Below are 11,850 nucleotides of genomic sequence, written 5' to 3' on the forward strand. Positions count from 1 at the left end.
GAAACCTAGTAAATATCCTTTTATTTTTGTCCATGAAAATTTCAATGTGAATGGACAAATAAAATTAGTGGTTTTAGTCAAGATGAACAAAAATAAATTATTAATGAAGATCAAAAACAAATTATTAATGAAGATAAAAGGTGTAAGAAGAATGTTTGGTTTGATTTTATGTTTGTTAGCCTGCTAATTTTTTTTATTAGTTATTAATTTATATCAAAGTTTCTTATATAAATACTAGAAAAAAATTTTAATTTTTCAAATCAGAATTGAATTATATACACAAAAAAAAATTATATTTTTATTTTTTTAGTTTAAATATTTTAATTTAAAAAGAGAAGATAATATCTGTCTAATATAAAATAAATAATCTTTCTAGATGATTTTTTAAATTCTATTATTTATATAGTTGAAACCTACTGTTTTTAATATCTTCATGTGTCATATTAGAATCTTGTATATTTATTTTTTAAGATTAATCCGAATTACCACGTGTGAATCGACCCGTCCCAAGAGGTGGATTTTTTTATGTTGGGATTTGGCATATGGAGCTGTTACATAATTACTTGTATGGGTTTTTGAATTATGAAACAGCTCAAGAAAAATTGTCCTTTGGATATAGAAATCAAGGCAGTTCTATCGGATCGTAGCTGATGACCGAGAAAGTATTTGTGTTGAGTATATTAGAATACGTTCGGTGACTATAAAAGGAAAAAGAAAACTCCCTAAAGAGCACTTGGCTCGGCCGAAAACGGATGGATGGTTTTCTTGGGCAACAAGTCGGGAAACTTCTCACCGGATACTATTTGATTTTCTCTCTATATACAGTATTTTCTTTAATTTTTTTAAGCTATAAGAAAAACTAAACAACTTCTAAGGTAAGCACTCTAAAAAGTTGTATAAATGAGTTTTTAAGAAACGAATGAACTTCTAGGCGAAGTTATCGACTATATATATATATATAAATAAATAAATAAATAAATAAATAAAGAAGTTGATACAGAAACCAAGTCAACAACCTCAAGTGAGAAAATCAAGGAAATCAGTTGCACCAAAGATACCATTAACAAACACACAGTAAAATAAGAAAATAAAAAGAGTCATTAAAAAAAACCTTTAAAAAGAGAGAGAGAGGAGGTCGTAGCCAGAGATACTCTCATTTTAGTGGCAGTAACCTGGTATATGTGAGCGAGTAGTGCCGGCTCAACTTCATTGTAATGGTGTGAGCATGAACACGCAGTAACAGATCGTACTACATCCCTCTCCCTCACTCTCGAAAAAACCCATTTGAAACAAATACAAAATCCTTCTCCACTTCTCCTTCACAAAACCCAAATCCCAACAATATTAACAACAAACGAGATTAAAAAATATGCGACCTTAAATTCTTCATCACCCAGAAAACATACCCTGAGTACTGTGTGATTTGTTTTTTTTTTCCCTAAGTGCATATTTGGCTTTTTCAAATAGATTTCTGCTGTGGGTGTGGGGGTTTTTTTTTAACAAAAGTTTGTCTTTGTAAAAGTAGCTAGACAGATATATTGCTTATATATATATTACATATAGGTGCATATTGTGTCTGTGTACATTTGATGATGATGATGATGATGTATAAACAACAATCCGAGAGGGAAAAGAAGGTTATGGAGAAGATGAGGAAGAGAGAGGAAGAGCTGTTGAATGGAGGAGGACTGAATGGGTCATATTTGAGGCTTCTTCATAAGAAGTCACTTTTGAGTGGTTCTCCTTTGAGTGATACTAGTGTATCATTGCAATCATCACCTGAGTTTTCTCCTTCAAGCTCTTTCTCAAATGGGTTTTGCTCTTCTGAGGATGCTTCAGGCTCACCATTTGCAACAGCACCTCCTCTTTCTCCTCCTTTATTTGAAGAGGCTACGTGTCATCAATCACCCAGTTACCTTTACTTTAATGGACTGAGTTTCGATGATTCTAAATCACCTCATAACATCAATGATTTGTCTCAAGATTTTGTTAGAATGAATATTAGAGAGGAACAAAATGGCGGTGTTAAAATGAAGGGATTTGAGATGGACCCCCATGGTGATGGTTTTGGTTTTGGTGATGTCGGTGTTGATGGTTCTCTGGGTGTGGGTATTTTACCATATAATGTTAAAAACCATGGCTCTTATGGTGGTTTAAACAATGGGGATTTTAGCAATGGTGGTTGTGATTCGGAAAGCTTTCAATCATCTACTCGTGGAGTTTCTTTGAGTTGTAATGATGTTATGGGATGTAGATTTAATGGATTTGAAAAGGGTGGTTTTGATTCAGTGGAGTCTTTTCCTGCCCATAATCACCAGTCCGATGATTTTTGTCCTGGCTCTAGGTGGTTTAAAAACCAGAGCGATTATTTTTTGGAGCAGAGCAAAAAACAGGGAAAATGGAGATATGAGGGGACTCATCAATCGCAGAACCCATTTAGCACTAGACCTTTCATTAACGACGCTCTTGTTGGCCCTCAGCAATATAAAATGGATTCTAATGGAGGCAGGGTTGCCATGGATTCATTGAGTTACTCTTTGTTGAATGGTCATGATCGATTGGGTAAAAGTCTGCTGTTAAAAGGAAGGACTATACCAAGCACTCGCGACGGTGTTCCTCAGTCTCTCATGTCTAAGAAAGGTGCAGGGGATATGGAAAGTCTTTGCCGCGAGGATAGTTTCATTTTACAAGGAAGAGGTCTCAATCTTGCCAGCCATAGAGGACATGATGCTTTGAGAGATCACAATAAGAATCACTTCAATGAGATTGCTGTGCGGAACATGCAGGGGGAAAGCATTAAACCAGATGATTGTTCTCTTCATGAAGGAATACGTGAAAATGGTCGGAGACTAGGTAGTCATAGCCCATTGCCAATGGCTCCAAGTTTTACTTCCTTGAATGAGTTCCGGGGTTATGTATACTTAATGGCACAAGATCAGAATGGTTGCCTTTTCTTACAAAAGATTTTTGAAGAGGGAACAAGCCAAGATGTTGAACTAATATTTGATGAACTTATTGGCCATATTGTTGAACTCATGTTGAAGCCATTTGGCAATTATGTCGTCCAGAAGCTATTGGATGTGTGCGATGAAAAACATAGATTGCTGATAGTGCGCATGATCACCAATGAGCCCGGAATGCTTGTTAGAATTTGCTTAAACACATACGGGTATTTTCTATACCTCGGATTGTTGCTGTTTAAATTTGTAGTTTGTTGATAGTCACCGAAAAAGTTTATTGTGTTCTCATTTCTTTTTATGGTTCTGTGGTACCAGCACACGAGTAGTGCAGAGGTTGATCGAGACTCTCAAAACCAGGCAGCAGATTTCTTCAGTAATATTGGCCCTGAAACCTGGTGTGCTTGATCTTGTCAAGGATCAGAATGGAAATCATGTTATTCAGCGTTGTTTGAACCTCCTGAGCAATGAAGATAACAAGGTACAACCTTTACTTCCTGAGTTGAGTTTTTAAAATTGAATGTTTGCTGCCATGATCTGCCATGATTTCTAAAATGTAATTTCACATCCTTGAGTTACCTTCTTGATGCTATTGTAACTCGGGAATGCAAATAATTCTAGGATGAAAAAAACACCATGCATAATAGTCTAGTTTTGTTCAAGCTTCTCATTATTATCGACTTTCTACTTTCTTTTCTTTTTTCAAATTTATAGTAACATATAAACCAAAAGACCTGCATGATACCACTCCAACATTCAATCATATGCTGAAGCTCAATCGTTGACTGTATGTTTCATTATAATTACAATGTCTTCGTATCAGTTTGTGATTTGAATCTTTGTGCAGTTGTGGGATAGTGGTGGCCAGTCCAAGCTAACCGGGCTAGCTATTAAAAACATATTTTGAAATCCAGACCTGTCCTAATGTGCTAGGGATAGATTTCCATTTCATGTAAAATTTGCCTCGTGCTAAACTTAATCCTACTTGGTATTTATTGTCCGTTGAAAAACAATATGAAGCATGCCCAACATTAACACCATAAGCCAAGCAGAGGCCTCTATCAGAAAAGAGGGAAAATGCCAAAGAAACATCTAAGCATCACCTAATCTAAATTTTAACTTTGCCACATTTACACAATCTTTAAGCTATCGCAAGCACCAGCCTTCATATTGGGAGTACTCTTCATTATACACTGTCAATAGTATGCATCACTAAAATGGGATTTCCAGAAGTTCAGAGATCTTTTGACATATAATCTGCTTATATGCCACTAGCTGTATTGGTGTAGAATTTTCAATTCAAATTATCATTCCAGGACCTGTATGTTCGCCTTATAAAAAATATCCACTCTTTTTCTTGGGTAATCTGCATCAGACCTCTGCTATATATATGTCCTAACAGATTCTGCAACTTGCTCTGTCCTCGTTCTTGTTGATCCTACTTTGCAGTTCATTTTCGATGCCGTGACAAAGTTTTGTGTTGAGATCGCTTCTCATCGTCATGGATGCTGTGTAATGCAACGATGCATTGCACATGCCACTGGAAAACATTGGGATAAGTTAATGACTGAAATTTCTAGAAACGGACTTCTTCTTGCACAAGATCCTTTCGGGTAAATCACCTCAAGTGTTTGAACTCTATGATTTTGTTATTTTTTCCTTTTATGTGTTGATCACACACTTGTGCTACCTGGCAATTCAAATTACCATAAGATGTTTATTCCCTTTTATTTCACACTACCAATTAAACAGTTTCTATGAGCCTCAAGATGCATGGTAGTGTGGCTTAATGAAGGTGCTTCATTTAATAATAAATGATATCCATGCTACCTTGTCATTGCATTCGCGGTAAGTAGTTGTTTAGTATTATAGAATAGTTCACATTGACTTTATTGTCAAAGTTATTCGAGTCATTAATCTGTTGATTACAACATCCTTGGGCATCACTCTTCAGCCTTTGCTTATTTCTGTCCACATGAATGAAAATTAATTAGATATATTAGATCCTGAGAGGGGCAACACCACTAGCATGGTGCTTAATGATTGACAGGTGCTTGAGATAGTTCCTGGATGTCTTTAGGTTATGATACTAGAGTACAGTTAGATTTAGATACATTGTTTGAGTATAGTATGGGACTTGTAATTTCAATAATCGGACCACCTAGATCAAATTGAACGTTTCTATTAAAATTTTTTTTCCTGCTCTGTCCTTTCCTCCTAACTGAACTACCATTTCTCATGAGCAGTCCAGATCTTACAAGTTTATTTTTACATCCCGTTGTCTTTGATGGTCGTTCTCCTATCTTTCAACTTATCTCCCTCAATTTTTACTGGGTTCATTTTTCCCATTTATTGATCTTTAACATTTGCAACGTTATATCATACCTTCTTGTTGTTTGGCTGCTTAAGGAATAGCGAGACAGTTATTGTCAATATCCATAATCTGTGAGTGTGGCAAGACAAACTTCTATATGACCCTTGATGGGAGCTTCGGGCTTGATTATAGGAAGGGCATGAAAACATATGCTTATCAATATAAATGCCTTAATTTTAAGTCATTCGCCATCAGTTTTATGCATGTTCTTAATTGTTTTTTGCATTTTATTAAAATTAACTTTAACATTCCGCTGGACAAAATATAGCACCGGAATTTGTTGTTTATATTTAGCATCTGGAATATAGCTCTCTCACTCTGAAGGTGCTTTATGTGTCACCAGAAATTATGTTGTTCAATACATCATGGATCTAAAGAACCCATGTAGCATTGCCATCTTGCTTTCTCAATTGAAAGGGAACTATGTGCACCTCTCCATGCAAAAATTTGGCAGCCATGTGGTTGAGAGGTGCCTTCGGCATTTTGAAGAGAGCCGGTCACAAATTGTTCTTGAACTGCTCTCAGTGCCTCGCTTTGAACAGCTGCTGCAGGATCCATTTGCCAACTACGTCATTCAATGTGCTTTATCAATTACGAAGGTTTAGAAACTTAGACCCTTAACTTTTGATTATACTACTGCATTAGTTGAAGTTGTTACATAATAAATCTCTCTCTCTCTCTCTTGTTCTCTTTGTTGCATTTTCTTCTGAATAGCAGGGTGCTCTTCATTCTTTACTGGTCGAAGCAGTCCGACCACACTCAACGTTACGCACCAGCCCGTATTGTAAGAGAATCTTCTCACGAAACCTGTTGAAAAAATGATGTATATGTATCTGTAGGAAGAAGTGTGGCTCATTCAGGGCTACAACCTTGTTCACTACCAGTAAGTTTTGTTAGGACTGCAAGATGTTGAATGCCAATCACAATTTGCTTCTGCGATCCTGGTGACAAGCGCACAACTTTGGCTCTTTGGAAGTGCATGGCCTCCAAGATTCTGAGAGTGCAAACGGAAAGTTGTCTTCCTAAGTTTATGATGCAGATAAAACTATGTATTATTTTGTTGTCCTGTTGCTGTCTAGTTCATTCAAACATAGATTGTAATATATGTCACATGGTAAGAACTTGGAGTTTCAGTTTCCAAAGTTTTGTGACTTGGGGATGGCCGGATTACCTTCCTGTTGTCTGTCATCTTTGTTTGTTAGGTCAGATACGTTGATGCGCTCCATCTGTGTATTCTGTTTTGCACGACAGTTTGGAATGCATGGATGATGTTATTAATGTTGATTTTTGAATATGAAAATGAGGTGGCCGGGTGCTTTTTTTTGTTACATTGCCTATTGGTTATAATGACAGAATATCAAAATTAAATTAGGGGCATCCAGCAGCATATCTGGCAACCAATATGAACTTTAGGCTGTCTGACCCTAGGATAATGAGTGCCACTGGCACAAGTCTTACAACGATTTGAAATATGTACTTAATGGATTAGAGGGGGAGGGAGGGGCAATTAGGCAAGTGAACATTGTTCGGAAGTCTTTCAAAGGGCAAGTACTTTATTTATTGACTATAGGTCAAGTTTTCAAAAACCAGCATACAGATGCGCATAAGACTGACAACTGACAACATCACAATGATAAAAACCACACGTAGAAAGGAAAAACATGAAAACCAGGCTGATAGTCCAATTCCCCTGTAGCAGAATCAGATTTTGAAATAGATTGAAGCTTAGGCATCTTCATGTCCAACTAATTCCAAAAGTAGTTTTTCATACTCGCCATGGGTATCCTTCACAATGGCACGATCCAGAGGTATACTGTTTCTTCGCTGATATTCATCTTTTATGAGCTTCATGTCAATCTCTGCCCTTGTGGCGACAACTCTAGTCAGAGCACCTTCATTAGTTCCTGTTTTGTTGATTGCCAGACGAAGAACCTTCTCAAAGTACTTCTCAGGGCGTGTCAAGCACTTAACTGTGGCCCTCAGCAATGCGAGGAACTCATCATTAGGATCGGCTTTCAAGTCCTTTACATAAAAGGGCCCATTAAGGAATTAGCAATTGATGATCAACTAACAGAGCCTAAATATAAGACTAGGCTTCCTAAGAAGATGAAACCCCCACTTCTGTGAGGTTTATAAATGCCAATCAGGGATTTAAGATTGGACTGGAAGGCGTTACTGATAACTACAGCTGTATAGCAAAGTTACCTTACAATAAAGCTCATATCTTGCATACCTTGTTGATATCATTACCAAATTCATTTTTGTATTGATTCAGAGTAGCATTGAACTGTGCTTTGCTCCTGGTAGCCAAAATCCTGATGAGTTCCTCATCACTGTAAGCCTTATTTGAAATCTTCTCATGGAGCATCTTAGCCTCTGATTTTGCAAGGGTCATGTTCACCTCATCTCCATCATAACGGTAAGAGGACACAAGAGGAAACAGAAGCTGGGTAGCACAAACATGACAAACATGAAGCAGCCAGAGAGAAAAAAATTGAGTAATAATGAGGACAGGCGGAGAGGATTGCATTTCCACACACAGGAAAAGAGAAAAAAAATGATCTCTAACAAATAGATAGAAAATATAAAACAGCTGAATTATGAAAATCCACATGAAATGCTCACTAGGCAAGTAAAATTGGTGCTTTCAATGAATTCACAAATCTGTCATGACATTTGATTGTCAATGTGTAATTTGAATTATTGCAATGCTTTTATTGTAAGTCTAGACGCTGTACCTTGCGGAAGTCCCCACTTGTGTGATGTGCAACATCCTCTTCAAGGGACTTCTTAAAACGAGCATGATAAGCCTGCCTTGCAAGAAGCAGTTCATTTGATGACCTCGTGCAGGCAATCTCCATAAGTACCTGATTGCTCGAAGTCCATCTCTTTGTGGCCTCATTAGCCAAAGCAGCATCCCTTTCAGCTGGATCAAGGGTCCAAAGCAGCAGCACCCTCTAACCGCGAGGTATTTGGAAAATCATAGTACCAATGTTAGACTTCGAATATGTGTGTGTGTGGAAAGCAGAGTCATTAGATAGTCTATTGGAAGGCATCGAGGAGAAACAGAGAAGGCATTGAAAATTGAGGTTCAGACTCTGACCTCAAAATCATTTGAAAGTTCCTTGTCCATTGCCTTGAGTAGATCTTCCCCATAAGCCTCAGCATATGCCTGTCGAATCAGCTTGCGTTGAGCAGCATTCCTGTGACCCAAAATGGATATGATCAAACCCTCGTTTGTCCCCCATCCTGCAATCAAAATGGTAAAATTATCCAACTATGCAGTGACTTCCACACTCTCACTTGAATGAAAAGGAAACCTCTCTATCTTTTTTTTTGGGTTAAATACACAAATCTGGATTTGGAATTTAATTTAAAATTCCAAATAGTCAAAATCTACAATAAAATACACTTTTGTTAAAGAAACCAAGACTTTTAAGCCTGATTTGCCAAACAAATATAGATCGAGTGATTCCAGCACTATTTGTGTTACAATCAGCCTTCAAAATGAAGCTCCTTTAACTTGAAGATGAATTTAATAATCTCAATACAACACACGCATATATACGAACATGCGTGTTTGCAAAAGTGCCCGTGTGTATATCATGATTATGATCGTGAATAGATCATGATCATCATCAGATCAAACATGCGAACCTCAAAAGATTGAATCAAACCAAAAACAGTGTCCCCAATCATATGTACTATTTAAAAAAATAAGAAAAATGCTATATTTGACAACGATCTGAACGTGAGAATCAAAAGTAGATCATAGAAACAGGGGCACATGTTTGCCCGGAGAAAAACAATAACATTGTTTAGTAGTAAAAGAAAGAAACCCGAGAAGGCTTTTCTCAGCTGCTCAACGTCTTCAGACACGGGAGGAACTTGTTGAGGAACCGTAAGAGTCGACATTATTGGATTTGGATAGCTCTTTCGATCTTCTCTCTTTCTCTCTGTTCTGTTCGGACTCGATAACGAAAAATAAAATGCGAGAATGATATCTTACGCGTCCTACTCTCGTTGTGCTCATGGGCATAGTTATCAGAACTGATCCGGAGAACCCGGTCAAGGAATGAGTTTCGGATTACACAGTTAACTCGGATTATTTTAAATTAAATTAAAAAATTATATAAAATATTTTATATAAAAAATTAAGAGACCATTCATATAAAATATTTTATATAAATACAGACTATACATATTATAATAATAAAATTTAAAAAATTATTTCAAAAGAATTTTTTATCATACATTGAAAAAATACTATATTAATATGTTATTTTTTTAAGTTGAAGTATTTAAACAAAATTTTTTTTTTATCTAACATTAAAAAAACATAATTTTTTTTTATGAACATAAAACATTACGTAATATACTAAAAGAACTCAGTGCTCCTGTAATTGTTTACATAGACTCAGAACATTGTGAATTGGAGCAGTGTAATGACAAACCAGCCCTTGACATAAAGAGTTGCAATGACAACGGGGGAGGAGTGAAGTTGTCTTTTTGTTGGGGTGCATTTGACATTGAAGGGGTGGTTGGGGAGAAAATTATCAGCACAAGTTTTGGTGGGGCTGCAGGCCATAGGGGGTGGGCACCTGGCGCTGCCCCTGCAAGGACAGCTAGCGCATCAGCTACCCAGCCCTTGCGCGGGGTAGACCCGAGCACCACCTGGCGCTTGAGCGGCTCAATTGCGAGGAGCAGACCTAAGCACCACCTGGGGCATGGGTCTTTGTAAAAGACCAGATTGACTATGACAACCCAACTGCCACGTGACGCAAGGGCAGACCAAGCGCCACGCGACGATTCCCAGTGTTATTATAATATTATTACTTATAATAAACATATTATTATTTATACCACAACTGATAATATTTTTAGTATTCATATTATTAATTATAAATAAAATAATAATATTTATAACACAAATAATACTATTTTTTATATGAGTATTTTAAATTTTAATAACAATAATAATATTTTTTAGCGCAAATACTATTCATTATACAAATAAAACTATTTTTGATATTAGTACTTTTAATTATAATAAAAATTAAAATATTTATGAAAAAAATAATACTTTTAATTTTAATCAACCCCAAGTTGAGCGTGGACGTGTCCTCACCCAACCCCAAACCAAGTTTGGCATGGATGCGTCCATGCCCACCCCAGGTTGGGCCTCGACATGTCCATGTCCACTTCCATATTGAGCTTGCACGTGTTTGCGCCCAACCACATGTGTTAATAGAATAATGTGTGGTATAAATATTATTTTTTCTCTTATAATTCAAAGTATTCAGATAAAAAATAATATTATTTGTATTATAAATAATATTATTTTTATTATAATTTAAAGTATTGATATAACAAAATATTATTATTTGTGTTGTAATCATCCTTGAAATTCTTAATATAATTATTTATGTTATAAATATAATTATTTTTATTATAATTAATAGTGTGAATATTAAAAATATTATCATTAGTGTTGTTGTTGTTATTATTAATAATAAAATAATTAATAAATTTTAAAAACAATTAATATTAATATTAAAAAAACCATTTGTGTTATAATTATTTTTATTATGATTAAAAGTATTAATATTAAAAACAGTTTTATTATTTTTATTTTTCTTATGATTAAAAGTATTAATATTACAAAGAGTTTTATTTGTGTTATAATTTTTTTTAATTATGATTAAAAGTATTAATATTAAAAATAATATCATTTTTTATTTTTTTTATTATGATTAAAAGTATTAATATTAAAAATAGTATGATTTGTGTTATAATTATTTTTATTTTTATTATAATTAAAAGTTTGGGCGCGTCCATACCCAACCCGAAACTAGGCTTGGGCGCGTCCATGCCCACCCCGAAGTTGGGTCTGGATGCGTCCACGCCCACCCACATGTGTTAATATAATAATGTGTGTTATAAATATTATTTTTTCTCTTATAATTCAAAGTGTTCAGATAAAAAATAATATTATTTGTGTTATAAATATCATTATTTTTATTATAACTCAAAGTATTGATATAAATTTTTTTATTATGTGTTGTAATCATCCTTGAAATTCTTAATATAATTATTTATGTTATAAATATTATTATTTTTATTACAATTCTAAATATTCACATAAAAAATAGTATTATTTGTGTTATAAAATTATTATTATTATTATAATTAATATTATTAATAAAATAATTAATAAATTTGAAAAAAATTATTATTAATATTAAAAAAATTATTTCTTATATTATAAATTTTTACAATAGTTTTTATAAAAATAAAAAGTAAGCCTGCCGCATAGCGCGGGCATCCAACTAATATATACTAAAAGGTTTCAAATCAAAAATAATTTTTTTCTTGTGAATATAAAGTATAAATACTAAAGGCCGGTTTCAAATTTCACATTAATAAAATAAAACATTCTTCTAATATTTATACAGTGAACTTTGAAAATAATTAATAACCAACTAAAAAATTTATATATAAAAAATAAGAAATCTTTGG

General features: G+C 34.6%; 2 protein-coding genes across 2 annotated transcripts; one reads left to right on the forward strand and one right to left on the reverse strand.

The window, feature by feature from the left end:
* Window positions 1–1,070: 1,070 nt before the first annotated feature.
* Window positions 1,071–6,649, forward strand: LOC133691647 (putative pumilio homolog 7, chloroplastic). Its single transcript, XM_062112242.1, has 5 exons — window positions 1,071–3,169; window positions 3,276–3,438; window positions 4,407–4,570; window positions 5,675–5,930; window positions 6,049–6,649. Exons 1-5 carry the CDS (start codon window positions 1,590–1,592, stop codon window positions 6,151–6,153), a joined length of 2,268 nt encoding a protein of 755 aa, XP_061968226.1. The 5' UTR covers window positions 1,071–1,589; the 3' UTR covers window positions 6,154–6,649.
* A 213-nt stretch (window positions 6,650–6,862) lies between these two features.
* On the reverse strand, window positions 6,863–9,379 carry LOC133691645 (annexin Gh1). The gene is made up of 5 exons (XM_062112240.1): window positions 9,171–9,379; window positions 8,435–8,580; window positions 8,070–8,288; window positions 7,565–7,777; window positions 6,863–7,353 (listed from the first exon to the last, which is right to left on the reverse strand). The coding sequence occupies exons 1-5, from the start codon at window positions 9,244–9,246 to the stop codon at window positions 7,057–7,059; spliced, it is 951 nt and encodes a 316-aa protein (XP_061968224.1). The 5' UTR covers window positions 9,247–9,379; the 3' UTR covers window positions 6,863–7,056.
* Between the last annotated feature and the right edge of the window lie 2,471 nt (window positions 9,380–11,850).

Source organism: Populus nigra, chromosome 4, assembly GCF_951802175.1.
Source record: "Populus nigra chromosome 4, ddPopNigr1.1, whole genome shotgun sequence".
Taxonomy (NCBI): domain Eukaryota; kingdom Viridiplantae; phylum Streptophyta; class Magnoliopsida; order Malpighiales; family Salicaceae; genus Populus; species Populus nigra.

What these genes read in the sequence shown, in the direction of transcription:
- LOC133691647 (XM_062112242.1), top strand. Translation starts at nt 1,590, where the DNA reads ATGATGATGATGATGATGTATAAACAACAATCCGAGAGGGAAAAGAAG. An exon ending in TGAGCAATGAAGATAACAAG is followed by an intron (nt 3,439 to 4,406) that starts GTACAACCTTTA and finishes CCTACTTTGCAG; the next exon opens with TTCATTTTCGATGCCGTGAC. An exon ending in GTGCTTTATCAATTACGAAG is followed by an intron (nt 5,931 to 6,048) that starts GTTTAGAAACTT and finishes TCTGAATAGCAG; the next exon opens with GGTGCTCTTCATTCTTTACT.
- LOC133691645 (XM_062112240.1), bottom strand. Translation starts at nt 9,246, where the DNA reads ATGTCGACTCTTACGGTTCCTCAACAAGTTCCTCCCGTGTCTGAAGAC. An exon ending in GCTGAGAAAAGCCTTCTCGG is followed by an intron (nt 8,581 to 9,170) that starts GTTTCTTTCTTT and finishes TTTTGATTGCAG; the next exon opens with GATGGGGGACAAACGAGGGT. An exon ending in AACTTTCAAATGATTTTGAG is followed by an intron (nt 8,289 to 8,434) that starts GTCAGAGTCTGA and finishes CCTCGCGGTTAG; the next exon opens with AGGGTGCTGCTGCTTTGGAC.